Raw genomic sequence first — 19,979 nt, 5'->3', positions numbered from 1 at the left:
TCCAAAGTTGTTTATCAATATTTTTTTTAACTTGAATTTTGATTTAAAAAATTATGTTATAATTCTTTAGCAAAATTAAATCTAAAATTTAAAATTTGAGAATCGAATAAAATTTAAATTAATTAGAATATCAATGAATGCTATGTGTACGAAAAACGTGATGATATATGATAGTCTTGGTTATATTGTTTGTGATGATGCTAAAAGAGAAAATTATTAATAATGGTATGTACTATACATTGTCATCACGTCAAATATTTTTTTACATTAATAATATTTTATCTGCATAAATTTAAATATAAAAAAATAATTGAAAAAATGAAAGAAGACCGATTTAATGAAATACTTATTATAGATTAGTTATTAAGAGTGGGCTAATGGAAAGAAATTTGAGTAGGTATATGAAGTTTTGGTATAACCAATAGAACCCATCTGTCCAGTTTATATATAAAGTACAAACTTGCACGGTTCTATTTAAAAAGTAAAAAATTCAGTTTATTTATAACGATTTATTTTTGTTTGTGATGATGCTAAAGTGAAGGGGGATATATATATAACATGAGTGATCATGTATCATTTGTCGGTGCCAAATTTATTTTTTCTTTTACATAAGTAGCAAATAAATCATGATCAAGAATGTTACGTATATAACTAAAATGTTAAAAAATACACAAAAAAATAATCCGAGTTATTATCATACCTCATCAGAGCTAGTGTAGTTTTCCATATTTTCAGAACTTGATTGACTGGCAACAATTTCATTAGGTGAGTCCGTCTGTTGTTCAAATTCTTCAGCACCTTCTGCCATAGGTACTGTATTAAGGTCGAAATCAATTGCCATACAAATTACAATGATAAAAACAATTTTTTGTAAAATTTCTTGACTTATACACTATTGTGCTTGCAATGGTGTTATTCTTGTAATTTTTGAATGACTATGATTGAATTAACATAAAGTATATATTAGGATAGGTTTCATGTTTCATATCTCCAATAATTGATGATAAATACCATAACGGACAAAGAATCAATTGCAATTATTTAATGTAATTGATATTATAATTACCGTTTTTAAATATAATCATTATTAATCTTTATTGTATTTTTATATATAAAAATCATTATAAAAAAGAATATTAAGTATTAATTTCAATAGTGCCTAATAAAAAGGGATATAATTTTATAATTAATATCATTAATAAACAGATTTGATAAGAACGGTGATAAGTAGAATGATAAGAGAATGGAATTAAAAATAAAACTGTTATTAAGAGATATAAATGAAGTAAATTATGGAAAGATTTAGCTAATTATGGCTGAAAAATTTTGGTTACCAAACTTTTTCCTTTCCATTAATGTTGACATAGACCGTTTATTTTATCTATCATTTTTTGTTTTTGTTTCTACCATCCTTCCCTTAAAAATAAAGTTATTCCTTATGTCAGGAAGCACACAGATTTTTCATCTTCCCATTTAAAAACATACATATTCCTACATTCATGTATTGTCTATTACATATGAGTTAAAATAATCATTTAGAGTTGGAGATAACATACAGTCTGATCTAATGATAAGAACCCTTATTAATTAGTGAAGAGAGTACATAAATTTTATTATAGATGTGGTTTTTGATGTTATACTTTCTATATCTCAAAAAATTTACACAAAATAAATTTGGTTAACCTTAATTGATTACATGTCATATCTTATTGTTGAATCTAAACAAAGTAACTGTTTATACGGCTATTTTTACTATTAGCTAATAATTTCATACTACCTCGTAAAATATTTTCCAATTAACCTCGTATGGAATTCTGAACGTGGGATGTTTTTATTCCAGAACTATTTATATAAGATTTTAATAGCTAATGGAAACCAAATGCAACTAACAAAATATATTTATCAATGTTGACAGGCCCTTGTTTTGTATAAATATGGTTATATTTATGCAGTTCAAATAAAAATAGAAAGAAAGCTGATGTGCAAAATAATATGAAGGCACAAACTCGAATTAGAGTATAAATACATTAATATGTTCAGCTTATAAGACAATAAACTATAAAATATTATCTTAGTTATTGACCATGCAGTTATGCCCAACATCAATTTTAGTAAACCGCTTAATATAATTTCCATAAATATCTTTTCGAAAATTGATAAAAAATTAACAAAGGGTAAAGTATATTTTTTTGTCTCTGAGGTTTGGCAAAAGTTTTAAAAATACCCCTAAGTTTTAGTTTGTTTCAATTTTGTCCCAAAAATTTTTTATTAGCATCAAATACACCCTCGACGGTTAAATTTTTAAAAAAATTAAGGCCAATCTAATAATAATGCATAAAAAGTATACTTGATTTGCTTGTGTTGATCGTTGTTCTTATGAAATTATTGTTGAATTTGTCTTAATTTTTTGAAAAATTAGCCGTCAGGGATATATTTGATGCAAATCGAAAAATTTTGGGACAAAATTGAAACAAAATAAAACTTAGGGATATTTTTAAAACTTTTGTCAAATTTCAGGGACAAAAAGTATACTTTACCCATTAACAAAATACCCATAAGTTTTATTTTGTTTTGATTTTATCGTTAAAGTTTACGATTTGCATGTATAAATTTCAGATAGTTTAAGATCAATGCTTTCATAATATATGACAATTATGTCTGATTTGCTTGAGTTGATTATTGTTCTTGCATGGAATATCTCTCTGATTTGCTTTCATAAATAGCCGCTCAAGATATATTTGATGCAAGTAGAAAATTTTTGGGAAAAAATTAGAACAATATAAAACTTAATGGTATTTTTAAAACTTTAAACAAAATTTTAAGGACAACAAATAAACTTTAACCTTATAAATTTAAGATGCAGTTTAATATGGTAACTTAGGACAGAAGGTTCTCTTTCAACGCTTGATTGCTACTATAAAAGTTTTAAGTTTGTTTTATTTTGCACATTAATTAAATTATAGTCTATTATATTCATTTTGCATGCTGTGAAATAATGTGAATATACGATAAGAATGACATTAATTTTCACAATCTAATAAAAATGTTCTTTTTATTTTATTTGTCATTTGAATACTCTTCATAAAAAATAGACCTTTGAAATAAAACACTACCTAATGAAAGAAAGAAAACTTTTGACTTTATCAATCTGGGTTGCTTATTAATTCTTACTTAATATTAATCTCTTTCATTTTGTCTCTCTATCTGATGCTAAACAAAGTCAATTTAATTATTCGTTAATTTTTTTGTAACTTAATGTTTTTAACCTTCTATATAATTATGTTTTAAAATTATCTAACGCATAAGAAGGTCTCATATACGTTTTCTAATTTTTTTTACTTGTTAAAAAAAGGTTACAACTTGTAAAATATGATTTAATTCAAATTTAAATTATCTATTACGTAAAATGTTAAATGATATTATTCTCTCTTTAATAAGTAATTTTTAAATTATCTATTACATAAAAAGTTACTTTTTTTCATTCATGCTAAAAGTTAAGAATTAAAATTAAACCAAATTGAAATTAAAACAAAACATAAAAATAAACATAAAATTCATTAAAAAGAAAAAGGAGCTCCAGAAAAAGAGTAATATTAAGTTTTGTATTCTGATTTGGGTTGACTTTAACCCACTTAATACATATTACAAAATTTCTTATCCTAATAAATATCCATAAAAATTATTAGTCTTATAAGATTATTATTTTATATCTCGCAAGTTGTAATCAACTTAAACATACATGTCTAAAGCTACTTTTTTTTTTGTAATAAATATATTATTAATAATTGTACCGAATAGTATGAGTCATTTGCTATAATTTTTGAATATAAATGTATTAACCGTTTATCCAAGAAACAAAAATTAGCATTACTTTAATGCTAATTTATTACTTAAACATACATTTCTTGTAAATTCGTTTTTATTGTAAATTATTACTTAAAAATATTTTTGCTTAAATCTTTTTAGTTATAGTAGTAACGTCAATCAAGTAGTATATATGATGTTGACACTCAAATAGATATTTTTCGAACTTTTTTATGAAATATATAAAAAACTTACAACTTGTAGTTTTAAGAAGAAATTTCAGTCGGAAAGTTTTTTGTTTTTTTTATTCACCCTAAAGATACAAATTAAAATTAATGAAATTTATTGATATTATTAAAATATGATAATTTTATAATCATGAAGCTTGTTTCTTATTTTCTAGTCATTTATATTGGCTAAAATAAACTCTACTTAAACTTCTTTTGATATCTTGATGTTAATTCCCACGCGAATCATGATTTAGTACATTATTAAGGAATATTGGGTATACTATTTTAAGCATTTAACTAAAAAGGGAGTTATTTGGATTCCTTAAAAGTAACTTTATACCTATTCCAAACTTTGCAAAAATAAAGACAGGTTAAATTTTAGGATGACTTTAAAACAACCATTCGTCTAAATAATCATAGTCAAAAACACTCAAACCATTACATGCAACACATGATAACCAAATAAGATACATATAAAATTGCACATCTAAATTTGCTAAACTGGAAAAAGCATATCATAATTAAAATTTAGAGATTTGACAAAGATGGACGACGGGTGCTCCATGGTGTAAACATGCCTCCTAAATGAACTTCCTTGACCAACAGCAGTAAATGTCATCTTTGAACGCCTACCATCATTTGGATTCTTCAATGTTGTATTAATCTCTTTCAGCAAAATTAACTCATTACCATTAAACAGTTGAGGAGTTTCTAAAAATCCAACTGATTGGCCTTCAATACAATAATGCCATGAGTAGCTTGCTGCATTCTCTACAATATTCCACATGAGCCACTTATATCCATGTGTTTGATTGTAGTTGGCAACATAATGCATGGAACCATTACCAACCAACAACCTTTGAAACCTACACCTTGCTTCTAAAGGAATGAGTATGTATCCAAACTCATGATTTAGCACAGAATAATGTATGATACATTGGTTCTTAGTAACTCCATAATTATTCCAGTTCAACCAACAAATGATGCCGTTTGACACAACATACCTTAGATCAAGACCTCGGACGTATGGTAGGCATATACAATGTCTATCCCCCCGACGAGTGACTGATAAATATAAACTAAACCAAGAGTTTGTATCCAAAATTTTTTGCTTAAATATACTAACCAAAACATAATCGAAAGAGTTTGGAAGATAAGTGAATGCATAAGAAACTCCACAGATACTACAATGATGTTTCATAGGATCAAGGATCCGACAAAAGGTTCCCATCTGTGGATTTAGCACAATTATATTAGTTGGCTTACCTTTGCATGAGTACCTGATTGCTATATTACCATTTTGGCATCCAATGACATGAAACTGACCTCTATTTGCTTGCCAAAATGGAATTCTAATAGCTTCTCCTTTGCCAGTTTCTGCATCAAATTGAATAACCCAGCTAACACTTGACCTAAAACCCTTCACAGTTAGGTGTGCCAAGATGGAACCACCTTTTTTATTCGAATGGTTTGAGTGCTTTAAGATGAATTCTCATGTCGACAAAGCTCTCCTCCAATACGTAGATGTTGTTCTGCATCGACCGACTGTTTTACTATTGGTTCTACTAAAGATTTCATAAATGATCTCATCTAGTATAAGGGGTAGCAACTCCTGGCCGGTGAGTTAGACATTTGAATGGTAAATTGTGGTTTGGATAGTGCAGAAATTACAATAAGTTCTTTAAAGTGAAAGTTTAATGGGCTAAAAGTGCTCCATATCCTAAACGACAAACACTGGATTAAATAATATATTTTTCCTCAGTTGGGATCCGGTAAAAAAAGAGTATTTAACTTTATTTAGTCTGAAAAAGGCAATTTATTTGTTTGCCTTAAACACTAAACTGGTTCTCCATGGTTACACACTACATATGGACAAAATTGATATTGTTGACAAAATTGTATATTAACATAACCCAGCAGATATATGAACGTAGTATTATGGAATGGTTAAACTATTATGCATTGCTTCTTTCCCCTAACGTGATTTGACAGAATTAAATAAAAAGAGTTTTTAACGCTCTTAAAAAGGCTCATGTCACTTTTATCAACAAAGCAATTAACTCAAGTTATGCGTAAACGTGATTAGACATAATTGACTAAAAAGCAGCATGGTTGGTTCCCTAAATAAATGTCTTCTGATTGAAAATTCAATCACTTAACTTCTTGTGAAATAATGTATCTCTAAAAGTTGATGCACTTCTTTTGATGAGTAGGCTTAATTTATTGGTGTTCATTGTAACAAACCTGAATTTAAAATTTAGTGGAAAACAAACAAATAGAAAGGACAATTTTGTTTACCAATATACTGATAATGAGTTTTCTCTCGAAGCTTATATCATTTAATATTTAAGACTGTCAAGAATCAATCATTTCTGAATATAATTTCATTTACAAACTCCTTCATTAAATGTTGTTCCATACGACTGAAATTTAATTTTTAAATGCAAGAAAATAATTTGATCTCACAGACATATATAATAATAATATAATTAAGATTACCGACTACATTATCAACTATAAATGGTCACTAATTTCAGAAACCATCTCCTTTTAAAATATAATTTATACACGTATAATAAAGAATTCTTATTCCATAATAAAATAGTTATAAAATAAATTTAATACTTACTTACATTTTGTTTGTATATATATTTCTTGATAAGTGTATTTTGTCTGTTACATCCTTTTTGTAAAATTAGCTTAAATCTTGTAATTGTTGGTGCCATAATTTATAGGAAGATTTTCAAGTGTACCGTCATACCGGTGTATCAGTGATTTTTAACCGTTGATCTTAATTATATATATTATATATATTTTTTATAATTAAGATCAACAGTTAAAAATAACTAAAACACCGGTACACTTGAAAATTTTTCTAATTTATAATGGCAGGAACGAAGAAATTATCAAATATTTATAGATAATTGACTAAATCTCTATGAAATTAGAGCGAATAGTACTTTGAATCAAGAGAATAATTGCTCTATTAGTCACTATATTTTGACTTAATCTGTAGATAATTCACTATATTTGTTTGGCATTGGGTTAATTTGTCTATAACTTAATACTATTACTAATTTAACTAAAATAAAGTAAAAGCAATATATTCCACACATAGAGTTTAACCATAAAGGGTTACACTTAAGAATACCAATTGGTACCGAAGCATAGATGGTCAACCGCATTACTTCATACCTAAATAAACAGCACTAAGACATATAAATTTGAAACATTAGCAAAAGACATATTTCTCTGGACTTCAGCATACGACCAACTACATCTAAAACTAAAAATAACAATAACTATAATAAATCTTCACTCAATCTTTCTTTTCCCAGCTCCGCATCTTGTGGTCTTGTTGCTGGAACCTTGCACATCTGGACTATCCATCCCGACCATTATTGCTGAATGTGAAACAAATTCAACATCCGTAGGCTTGGCAGGAGTTTCCAACCCTATATCAAAATTGCTTTCCATTACAGAGTCCTACACAATTAAACGAATTTCTCAAATTCAAGATTTTTAATGGATTGTTAACTAAGTTTTTGTATAAGAAAATTATAAGAATTTATTACTGACCTTTGATAAAGAAATAACTGCTACACCAATTCCGTCCGAGTCATTATCAGTTTGTCCACTTATAGCCAACAAATTTGAAACATTTGGATCCGCACCCTAAGCCACAACATACGAAACAAATGAAAAATGAACAAACTTATCTATAAGAACCTAAATTTTTTACAATGTTCGAAAACAGACCTCAATTTCTGCAGAGGAAGCTTCGGAGCTATACATTCCAATAAGTGAGTCATCATCACTTATCTTAATTACATTATATACCTGGTCAAGAGTACTAATATTTTTCTTTCCAATGGATGTTTTAAAAAGGTACTTCCTCTCAAGCAGTGAGTCAAAAGCTTTTGGGTAGGAATTAGTGCTTTCAGATTTCTGCTAATTCAAGGAATCAAGCTAATATGTAAGACACAAAATACTTATAAACTGCATAGCATAATCTTATATGAAAGAAAAGAATGAAAAATGTTGTCTTATACTCAGGTCTCTCATGTCACCTGCAGGCTTTCCCATAATTAATTTGGCTTCCTGATTCCATATTATAAGATTAACACATCCAGTTCTATCAGTGATGACAACATTAAGCCAATACCTACAAAGCAATAATGTCAACCTATAAATCAATTCCACAGTACTCGCAAAATATCGATCTTTGTTCTCCTTAACTTTTCTTGGGCAAGTCTTACACGAAGCATAAAACCAATCTGTAGCACCAACCTCAATGGAGACAATTGTTCCAACAACCCAACACAATGTTTCCTACAACATGTAAATAAAAATATGTAAAGAAAATGATATAAATCATTTTACTAATATAGACTGACAGGAATAAAAAATCACACAGTTATCATGTTAAGAATATCCTCAATTGTCTTTACCAGAAATGCCCCGGCTGAAAGCTCATGACTAACAAAGTATTGAGGTTGCATATCAATGTGACTAATAGGCTATGACGCTCTCTCACACTGTTTCATTAAGCTAAACCGAATAATACATCAGCATGCATATCCTTTAATTATAAATCTTCACAACAATAAATAACAGTTCTAATACATTCTATAGTTACCTATTCTTAAATGATACAACATTAGCAATATCCGGATTGAAAAAACTCGAGAAGCATAAAGACTGTTTTGAACACTGACTTTCTTCAAGTAGAAATGTGGCTTAAACAACTGTGCCACCAAGATGACTGGCTCATTTTCAGGTTTACCCATGAAACTAATAACTTTATCAATAGATTCACCAAAGAGGGTGCACTTCATCCTATTCTGCATAAACAATGACATGAGGATTATTCACAATGATAAAGGAATTTTGGTTAAGGACATTATATATAAACAAACCCATTAATAACATAAAGAAACTAACTCTAATCCTCTAGGTAAAGTGCAATGCATTTACTCTGCTAGCCAAATTTCGTAACCATAGCTTGAGCATCTTCCTTACCCACCACACCTGACCGATGAAGTCTGTAAAATGACCAAAAAAAAAGGAAACCACAATTAAAACCAAATTATGAAACCAACAGAAACAAATGGACCGAACACAACAAATGATATAAAATTACCTAACAGGTGATTGCGATTCATTCCAACCATTGCCTCAATTTCAGGGAATGGAACGAAACTAAAAGGATTTAAAATAAATGTATCACTGGGAAGACGTGAAACACATGTCTTCATGTCAAAACTCAGTTTATATTTGTGCCCTGTTGTCTTCACCAGTTTGTTATTTCCTTGAACAATGAAATTTTTCATCGAGTATATTCCATTCTCACGTATCAAGGTCTTGAATACCGCAATATTTGCTTTTGGGATTGAACAATGTATCTAGTCACCCTAAAAATAGGGAAAATTACTAATAAGACAACAAATTCTAACCAACTTTATAACCACAACGCCAAGAAATTACAATCAGCACAGAAATAAAATACCTATTCATCTTGCAGCACCATCTCTAAGCTATAAACATCGGCAGGATTGGATTGGCTGCATAACTCGTATAAATGAACAACACCAACACTAAATTCCAAGCTAACTTTGTTGGATTGATACTTGCAACACGATCAACAATTTGATTCAAGATACTCCTTGGTTGCCTTAATGACATTTGGGATTTAAAAACCTAGAAGCCTCTGTTTCATTCTAAACCGCTTATGTGAGTAGAAGATACAGACTATTTTGAAATGGTGAGGTCATTGCATAAACGACATGCTCCATTTATAACCTTGAGCTCATTTTGAAAACCATGCATGCATGCCAAAAGGAAATCATTATTTACACCTTATTATCCAATCTTACCAAAAGAATTAAAATTTGAAAATTTTTTAAAGATCCCCGCTCAAAATTGCTGGAACTTCTTCTCGTAATCCTATTAACCAAAGATTAGAACAATTATCTGGGAGATAATTACTCAAAAATCCCATGTTTATACCACGAAACCAATCACAAAGCAGCATTTGAACTCGAAACAGTGATTTGGGATTGCTGAAACCACCTCTGCATTCGATCCAGCAGACAAAAAGGGACTTTGCAACAGTTCAAAATATTACAGGAGAGAGTTCGAGAAATAGGTAGTTTCCTTACCTTTTCAGCTTCAAATGGGTTAAAAGAAAGATACAAAAAGGGCAGAGGTTGTGAATATCAATGGATATGTTGGACAGAATTGTAATTACATGAGAAACACATGTCTCACCAACTAAGCTAGTGGATGTAGTTTTACTATTTTGCTAGTCATCTTTATAATTATAAATTGATAAGGGTGATGAAATACAATACCACTGTTAGAGATGGCCATGGGGCAGGGTCGTCACTATAATCCGCCTTCCGCTACGGGTAACAGAAATTTTGTATCTGTCGGAGAACTAAATATCTGTAAATATCTGCAAATTTTACAAATTAAAAATTTCAATCATAGAATATTAACAATTTCAAACACAAAACATTAATAATTGAATACATTCTAAATTTTCAAATAAAAATTCAACAACAATTGTATAAACAGAAATAAAACTAAAAAAATTAACAATTTTAAATACAAAAAATTAGCAATCGAATAAATCTTGAATTCCCAAATAAAAATTCAACAATAATTACAGAAATAAAGATACAAACTCAAAAAATTAACATTTTCAAATAATTTAAAATATTGAATAAACCCTAAACCCCAAATATTGAAGAAAAAAAAACTCAATTGAAACTAGTCAGAGAAAGGGACTTATTGATGTAGCGACGACGAGGCTTCGGGAGGCAGCAACGATGAGTGACGAAGTGGCTGTTGGAGGCAACAACGATTGTACCGGTGGCAGTGACGATTCTGCTGGAGGCAGTAACGACGAAGAAGACCGATTAGGAGGCTGCAATGACACTAAAAATTTAACACTATAACTTCAAGCTATGCAATGCACGTTCTGCAATTTCAATGTTCTGATGCATGAGCATCTTATACCATTTTTCTAGTTATTTTTATAGTGATTTCAGTTAGATTTTATTTACTTTTACATGATTTTAGTACAAAAATCACCTTTGGATGCTACTTTGAGTTTTTCTTGTGTTGTTATGATTTTAAGTGAAATTCGGAGCAGTTTGGAGAAGCCTGAAGCAAGAAAGAAAAATGCTGGCAGCACCCTACCTGGGCGCTGAACTTCCACCTGGCATTTGGCGCTAGCAGGGGGCACAGACCAGAGACGCACATTTCCCCACTTGGCATTCAATACCCATTCCTGAAGCTGAACGCCAGCACTTTGAAGAATCCTATTTTTTCTGTAATTTATGAGCAACTAAACCTCCTGGTTAAGGTTAGGAGCTCTGTTTATTTCTATAGATTAAGTTATTATTCTTCTATTTTAATTTATATTTGATTCAATTCTAAGGTATTGTTTTCGTTAGTAATCTTATGAACTAGGTGGAACGAGAGTATGACCATTTTCTACATGAGTTCTTGTGATTCTCGAGAGAGTTATCTCGCCTGAACTACAGCTTTAAAACACTCCTCCTAAATTGTTAATTACATGAACTAACCGGGATATGTGACATATAATCCTGTTAGTGTTGGGTAATTAGGATTTTTGTGGCATTAAACTAGCTTTTTAAACTTCACCCTCTGATCTGAATTGAGTGACCACGAGAGTGGCGTTTGATGAGGATTGGAGGAGATTAAATCACTAAGAGATTAAGGTTTAATCACTTATGGTTTGCCACTATGGCAACTAATGGAGGGAATCCAAACGTTGAAGAGCAAGCAAGGAAGGTGCTTGGCTCATACACTACACCCACGCCTAACTTCTATGGGCACAGTATATCTATACCTGCCATTGGTGTCAATAACTTCAAGTTTAAGCCTCAATCGGTCACTCTAGTGCAACAGAACTTTCAGTATCATGGACTCCCGCAGGAGGACCCCAATAAGTTCATATCTGATTTCCTGTAAATCTATGACATGGTCAAGACGAATGGAGTGAACCCTAAGGTCTAAAAGCTCATGCTCTTCCCTTTTGCTATAAGGGACAAAGCAAAGCAGTGGCTTGATTATCAGTACAAAGAGAGCCTGGACTCATGGGACAAGGTAGTCACTGGATTTTTGACCAAGTTCTTTCCACCCTAGAAGCTAAGTAAGCTCAGAGTGGATGTCCAGGCCTTCAGACAGAAAGAGAGAGAGTCCCTCTATGAGGCATGGGAGAGATACAAGCAGATGATCAGAAGATGCCCCCTCAAACATGATTTCAGACTGGACCAGGCTGTAGATTTTTTATGATGGCCTCTCTAAGATGGTCAAGATGTCATTAGATCACTTTGCAGGTGGTTCTCTACACATGAAGAAGACGCCTAAAGAGGCAGATGAGCTTATCGAGATGGTTGCCAACAACCAGTACATGTACACTTGTGAGAGGAATCCTGTGAACTGGGACTAATCAAAAGAGAGGAGTTATAGAGATGAATACACTGGATTCCATCTTGGCTTAGAACAAACTTATGTCCCAGTAGATAAGCATGATCTCTCAGCACTTGACTAGGATACAGGTTTCAGCTGTCAACACTCAAGATGCATCCTATGGCATGACTAAAAGCCATACTCAAGGGGACGGCTATGACATTGCTTACCCACCATGGAGGAAGTAAATTACATGAAAATTTTCTCTAAAAATTCCAATAATGATCCCTATGCAAATACTTTTAATCAGGGATGGAGGAATCATCCTAACTTTGGGTGGAGGGAGCAATAAAGGCCTCAACAGGGCTTCAACAACAACCAGGGTGGAACCAATCAGAATAGGTTCAACAACAGACAGTTCCAAGCCTCTCATCAGCAGATGGAGACGTCCAAATATAGCCTCTTTGACTTAGCCACAATAGTCTCTAATCTTTCCAAGATCACTCACAGCTTTATGCAAGAGACTCAGTCTTCAATTCGGAACTTGGAAATACAAGTGGGTCAGTTGAGCAGTAGGATACCTGAGAGACCTCCCAACACTTTTCCAAGCAACACAAAGGTAAATCCAAGAGAAGAGTGCAAAGCCCTCACTATGGGCAAGAAGGCCGTGCCTAAAGAGGAGGATGTTGCTGAGGAATTGAAAGAGAAAAAGGCTCAAAAGGAGACTGGCAGAGCACTAGTACACACCCTAGTAGTGATAAACGAGCCAGGAGTACAACACCCTCTGAACATGCAAGAGGAGACCAAGGACGAGCAACTTGCTCAATTCTTGGCAGTCTTTAAGAAATTACAGATCAATATTCCTTTTGCCGATGTGTTAGAGAAGAAGCCTCCCTATATGGCCTGTCCGAAAAGTGTATTCTCTGAGAAGAAAGTCCTGAGGAAAGATGAAACTGTGGTGCTGACCAAGGAGTGCAGTGCACTAGTGCAAAAGAAGCTACCTTAGAAATTGACATATCCCGGAAGCTTCTTGATTCCCTGCACTATAGGGACCATCACATTTGAGAAGGCACTATGCTACCTTGGATCAAGCATAAATCTAATGCCTCTCTCTGTAATGAAGAAGCTGGGGATCCAAGAGGCGTAGCCCACAAGGATCTCACTGGAGATGGTAGACAAGTCGCTGAATAGGGCATATGGAATGGTGGAGAACGTCCTAGTAAAGGTTGGAGACCTTTACCTCCCAGTAGACTGCGTGATACTTGATACTAGAGAAGAAAAGGATGACTCCATCATCCTAGGAAGGTCACTAGCTACTGAGAGAGCCTTGATTGATGTAGAGAGAGGAGAGTTATGCTTGAGGACGCATGAAGACTATTTGCTGTTCAAAATTTTTAAACCTCAACCTCTCTCTGACAAAGATGGTACTAGCACGCAGAGCTCAGTGCTCAAGCCTTCTCATTCAGTGGCAAAAGCCATACAGAGTCCCCTGACATCAAACCTAAGTTTGGTGTTGGGATTTTACCACCCACTATTGAAAGAGGAGGCCCTAAAAGAAAGTACCCAAAGGCTAGGAACAAGAAGATTCCTACTGGAGACTTCTCACCTGGCATGAGAGTAGTCTTTACAAAAAGTCCAGTCATACCACACATGGTGAGCAGAATCCTATCTCTGGAGCATGTTGAACTAATTCATGAGAGCACAAGGAGGAAGTTCACAATAAGGGGTGAAGATCTAAGCCCCTATAACCCTCCGTAAAGGAGCTGTTCGTCAAGCTAATGACGGTAAAGAAGTGCTTGTTGGGAGGCAACCCAACCATACGTATCCTATAGTTTACTTTTACTTTCTTTTATTCTACTTTAGTTTATTTGAGTTTGATTTCATATTAATTTATTTTATATTGAGTTCATAGTTTTTCTCATTTTTATAACATTTGTGATCATATATAACACTTAGAACAGAAACAAGGACGTGTAGACGGAAAAATAGCACACCCTGAAGAAGGCCCCCTGGTGACGCCAAACGCCAGCCCGGTGTCTAGCGCCCAGGGGGGAGAAAAGGCAGTGGACGTTTAACGTCTAAAAGGGAGAAGCTCAAGACCAATTTTTGGTCCCTCTAGGGAGTTTAAACGCTAGCAAAAAAAAAAGGGAGATCCCCCTGGTGGTGCCAAACGCCAGCTCAGCATTCAGTGCTCAGGGGGAGGCAGCATGTTGATTTTGAATTTTAAAGTTTTTTGGCCAATTGAGAAACCCCAACCACCAACCATTTCACCACACAATCTTATCCATTCTCTCTCCTCTCTAACCCACTTTTCCATCCACATTCATCCATCCCATCACCTATCACTTTCCTTGATTCTCTCAACTCACCTTTCACTCTATCCAATCCCCTCTCATCAATCCCATCCATCTCTCTTTCCAACAACCCACATTCAAATTCAATTTTCCCCCACTCCCACCACCATAACCGAAACCCACCCACCCCTACCTATAAATACCGCTATCTTCATCCACTTTAACCACACCTCACACTACTCTTCCCCTTTTACTTATTCTTCCCCATACACATTCCCTTTCTTTATCTTACCCCTTTCTTCACCCCAAAGGCCGAAGATAATATCCCATCTCCTTTATCTCCTTCTTTTATTTTATTTTCCTTTTCTTATTTTATATTTCTATTTTCTCGGGGATGAGCAAAGCTTTTAAGTTTTGTGTTGGGCACTCCACTTTTTGCTTCCTCATTCTTACCTCCATGGCACCCAAAACCGGAGAATTTTCAAGGAAAAGAAAGGAGAAAGCTCCCACTTACGAGCCATGAGATTTCACACGATTCCTCTCCAAGACCCATCAAGACCATTTTTATGATGTGGTGAGGAAGAAGAAGGTGACTCTCGAGGTCCCCTTCAAGCTGAAGGATGATGAGTACCCGGAGATCCTATATCAGATTCTAAGACGGGGTTGGGAAGTTCTGGCCAACCCTGTAACAGAGGTTGGAGTGTTGATGGTGCGAGAGTTCTGCGCCAACGCCTGGGTGACGAGCAAGCATGATAGAAGCGTGAACCCAGAGCCGAGGAATTGGCACACCATGGTTAGAGAACATATCATGGATTTCAGCCTTGAGAGTGTGAGGGTGACGTTACAGTTTCCAGAGCCACGAGAGGACCCACACTCATACATTCGCAGGGTCAATACTGACCAGTAGTTGGATTAAGTCCTTGCTGACATCTGCGTACCTGGAGCTCAGTGGAGGAGGAATGCTCAAGGTCAGCCTTACCAGCTAGGTAGGCTTGACCTTAGGCCAATAGCTAGAGGATGGTTGGAGTTTATCCAATGTTTTATCATCCCTACGAGTAACCACTATAAGGTTACAGTCGAGTGAGCAGGGATGATTCACTGCATTATGCTCAGCAATGAGGTGGAGGTATATGAGGTGATCCCTCAAGAGTTCTACAGAGTAGCTGACAAGCCATCCACCACTGCGAGGCTGACATTCCCTCATCTCATTTACTGCTTATGCACAGCAGCTGGAGCTCACATAGAGGGAGATACCCTGATCGAGGAGGAGTGGCCGATCACAAAGAAGGGTATGGATCACGCTAGGGAGCCCGTGCAAGGACCATAGCAGGAGCCAGTTCCACCGCCTCCGTAGGATCTTCTGGAGATGCTTCAGGGGATGTACTTCCCTCCCTGTGGCTACTGGGATCAGTTGACCACATCTTTAGGGGAGTTGACATCATCAGCTGATCAACTGAGACTGGAGCATCAGGATCAGTTTGCACTCCTCCATCAGATGATGGAGGAGCAAAGGAGGCAGGGGCGTGACATCGAGGAGCTTCAATGCTCTAGGGGATTCTTCGGAGGGAGCAGTAGCCACCATCACTGAAGTGGTCTAGTTTCACTTTCCCTATCTTTATTTTATCTCTGTTTTTCTAGTATTTAATTGTATTACCTATTTTCTTATCTGAGTTTGCATGATCACTCTTAGGATTCTTTTACTTTCTAGTTTAGTAGTTTATTTCTAAAAATCTTTCAAGATGTCTTATGTATTACGCATCAAGCTTAAAAATAAAAATCTATTGAAAAAGAAGTAGTAAAATACATAAGATCTTGAGTTATATTATGAGTTATTCTAGTTGCTTTGATATGGTGGCCTTATCTCTATTTCTGAATGTATGAATTATCTGTGCCTATTGGATATGGAGTTGAGTATATTGGTTCTTGAGGAACAAAAACTTAAAGAAATATTATGAATTCTCTGAAATAAGAAAAATATTGATTCTCGAAACAAAAGAAACAGCAAAAAGAATTGAAAAGAAAAAAAAATGTCCAAGACTTTGAGCATCAATGGTTAGGAGGGTCAAAACTGATCTAAAGCTCAAAAGATTGATTTTTCCTAACCATATGCTTTTGGTGTGAAAGTGTTAAGTAACCCTAGAGACTGAACACTTAAAGTCGTGACCCATTGCTATTACAAAGTATGCCTAAGGCTCTGAGCACCATTGTCTGGGAGAAGTAAAAATAAAAATTCAAACCCAAAAGGTTCCCCCAGCTAAGTGCTTATGGTGTTTATGTTTTAAGTTGAGTTTGAAAACATAACACTTAAAGTCACGACTAGGCTCAAAAGTGCAAAGCACCAACGAAAAGAAAAGTTGTGTTCAAGAATCAACTAGAGCCTAAAGAAAAGAATGAATAATACCATCAGTTCTAGTTCTCAAGGACATCAGTATTTCTAAGCTTCAAAGGATAGTGAGATACCAAAGCTATTCAGAAATAGAGTGTCATTAGCTCCATTCAGTAATTAGACGTGAGCTTGAATGACAACTCTAATCTTGTGTGTTTTCTCTTCCTTGGTCCTATATTGTTTTTGGTTGCTTAAGGACAAGTAACAGTTTAAGTTTGGTGTTGTGATGTGTGAGCATCTTATACCCTTTTTCTAGTTATTTTTACAGTGTTTTTAGTTAGATTTTACTTACTTTTACTTGATTTTAGTGCAAAAATCATTTTTGGATGCTACTTTGAGTTTTTCTTGTGTTGTTATGATTTTAGGTAAAATTCAGAGCAGTTTGGAGAAGCCTGAAGCAAGAAAGGAAAATGCTGGCAACATCCTCCCTGGGCGCTGAACGCCCACCTGGCATTTGACGCCAGCAGGGGGCACAGACCAGAGATGCACGTTTCCCCCCTTGGCGTTCAACACCCATTCCTGAAGTTGAACGCCAGCAGCAGCCCGTTTCACACCTCTCTGGGCCTCCAAGTGGATTTAGTACTTCTTAGTTTTATTTTATTTTCTTTTTGTAATTTCTATTTACAAACAATATCTTTCTAGGTCTAGCATTTATTATTTAGGTTAGTATTTAAAGGAAAAGATTAACCCTTTAGAGGGTACCAAGGATCTTCTTCCTTCCGCACTTTGCAGAACCCTGTTTTCTCTGTAAGTTATGAGCAACTAAACCTCCTGGTTAAGGTTAGGAGCTTTGTTTATTTCTATAGATTAAGATTATTATTCTTTTATTTTAATTTATGTTTGATTCAATTCTAAGGTGTTGTTTTCGTTCTTAATCTTAAGAACTGTGTGGAACGAGAGTATGACCCTTTTCTACATGAGTTCTTGTGATTCTCGAGAGAGTTATCTCGCCTGAACTACAGCTTGAAAATACTCCTCCTAAATTGCTAATTACTTGAACTAATTGGGATATATGACATATAATCCTATTAGCTTTGGGTAATTAGGGTTTTTGTGGCGTTAAACTGGGTTTCTAAACTTTACCTTTTGATCTGAATTGAGTGACCATGAGAGTGGCGTTTGATGAGGATTAGAGAAGATTAAATCACTAAGAGATTATGGTTTAATCACTTATGGTTTGCCATAGAATGAATCAGTCATTGTTAAGATAGTTGGTAAGACATTTTAATCCAGAAAAATAAACATCTTCAAGACTTTAACTGTTGTCTCACATTATTTTTGCACCGAACTATTTATTGCTTTCTTTATTTCTCTTGTTTATTGCTTTATGCGTTTTACACCAACAAACAACCTTTACTGTTTGGCTGACTAAGTCCAACAAGATAACCATTGCTTGCTCAGTCCGACAATCCTCATAGGGTCGACCTTCACTCACTTAAGGTATTACTTGGATGACCCGGTGCACTTACCGGTTAAGTTGTGCAAGTTCTAATTTTACGCACCATGTTCACAAGAAGAAAAATCCTCAACTTGTTCTCAACCAATTCATACTTAGGAAACTATTGACTATGTCTCTCAAATATTTGTCGTCTTCAATAGATCCCATGAATCTAGACAGCAAGTCTGATTTATTAAGACCCGTCATTGTCATCGCCATCTCCTTCCTCCTCAGCCCTATCATCTTCATGACCACATTTTCTACCGCTCTGATCGCTTCCTTCAACTTCTTCTCCGATCCAATGTTCAATAATTGCTTCAGTTTTTATATGAACGGCAACGGTGACATTGCTCGTTGTACTGATAACTTGGATGTGAGGTCGAAGCTGTATGCCAACTTGGACTTCGGAAAAGAAGGAATAAAGCACTCGAGGTCCATTCTAAATGAGAATTTGCATATGATGTCGAAGGAGAATCTTCTCATGACGTCCTAATGTCCAAAAATCTATATTATTTGCCAGAGAGTGGAGAAAGGCATGCCCTTTGGGTAGTTGTGGAACTTGGTCTTGAGGATGTGGTGGACGTTGTCGGGGTTGGAGGTGATATTGCTATCGAGGACGTGGAGGTGGATGCTTCTAGTGGGTGAAGTGCGGAGGAGGTGGGTGTATCAGTTACAGAGATTTAGGAAGTGTGTGGTTCATAACATGTTGAGGTAGATACAACACGCGTAGCAGTTATACCATGACTTGATCTTGGAGCTGAAGAGAAGGAAGGAAAAGATGGAAAAGAAGACTGTAAAGGTGAAAAAGGAGCGTATGAATGTTAGGATTATACGAGATATGATGAAAATTTGAAAAGAACAGTGTCGTTTTCGAATAAAGGGGTCAGAGATCATTTTGTCTCCTATTAAAATTGTCAGGAATTATTTTGTTTCCCATTTGAGTTATCAGGAATCATTTTGTCTTTCATTAGAGTTGATAGAGTCAAAAACCTAAGTGACTAACGAAATTAATTATTAAGAACCAATCAAATAATTAATTTTAATTAGAAACTAAAGTGTTTGATTCGAATTTTTTTGAAAATCAAAATGGTTAAATACTCTATGACAATACGATCATGATTAAAGTAAACAACTTAAGGTTCAGCACTTCAACCATTTTAAACATGGGTCCCTCAAAACCTTAACAATCCGTAAATCATGATATTAATGAACTTTTCTTTTTGTCGCGACATTCAAGTGGGTAACTCGTCTACTTTGAATTTATACACGCAAAGGACGAAAAAAATAATCTATACGCTATTGTATGATTATATAAATCGCTGGAAGAATTATATATATTGTTCCGCCGATGGTCATTTTGAATTATTTTTGAGGATTCTGTT

The 19,979-nt window shown here is 34.3% G+C and overlaps 1 protein-coding gene and 1 non-coding gene across 2 annotated transcripts; both read right to left on the bottom strand.

The window, feature by feature from the left end:
* Nucleotides 1-7,998: 7,998 nt before the first annotated feature.
* Nucleotides 7,999-9,367, bottom strand: LOC112778019 (uncharacterized). The gene is made up of 6 exons (XM_025822389.1): nt 9,178-9,367; nt 9,066-9,079; nt 8,753-8,878; nt 8,308-8,366; nt 8,105-8,199; nt 7,999-8,003 (listed from the first exon to the last, which is right to left on the bottom strand). Exons 1-6 carry the CDS (start codon nt 9,365-9,367, stop codon nt 7,999-8,001), a joined length of 489 nt encoding a protein of 162 aa, XP_025678174.1.
* Nucleotides 9,368-12,221: 2,854 nt separating this feature from the next.
* LOC112781163 (small nucleolar RNA R71) lies at nt 12,222-12,331 on the bottom strand. The gene has a single exon (XR_003191957.1). It is a non-coding gene; the product is annotated as a small nucleolar RNA R71 (small nucleolar RNA).
* Nucleotides 12,332-19,979: the final 7,648 nt, after the last annotated feature.

The sequence above is a fragment of the Arachis hypogaea genome, chromosome 19, assembly GCF_003086295.3.
Source record: "Arachis hypogaea cultivar Tifrunner chromosome 19, arahy.Tifrunner.gnm2.J5K5, whole genome shotgun sequence".
Taxonomy (NCBI): Eukaryota; Viridiplantae; Streptophyta; class Magnoliopsida; order Fabales; family Fabaceae; genus Arachis; species Arachis hypogaea.
This window is presented reverse-complemented; position numbering and strand designations above follow the sequence as displayed.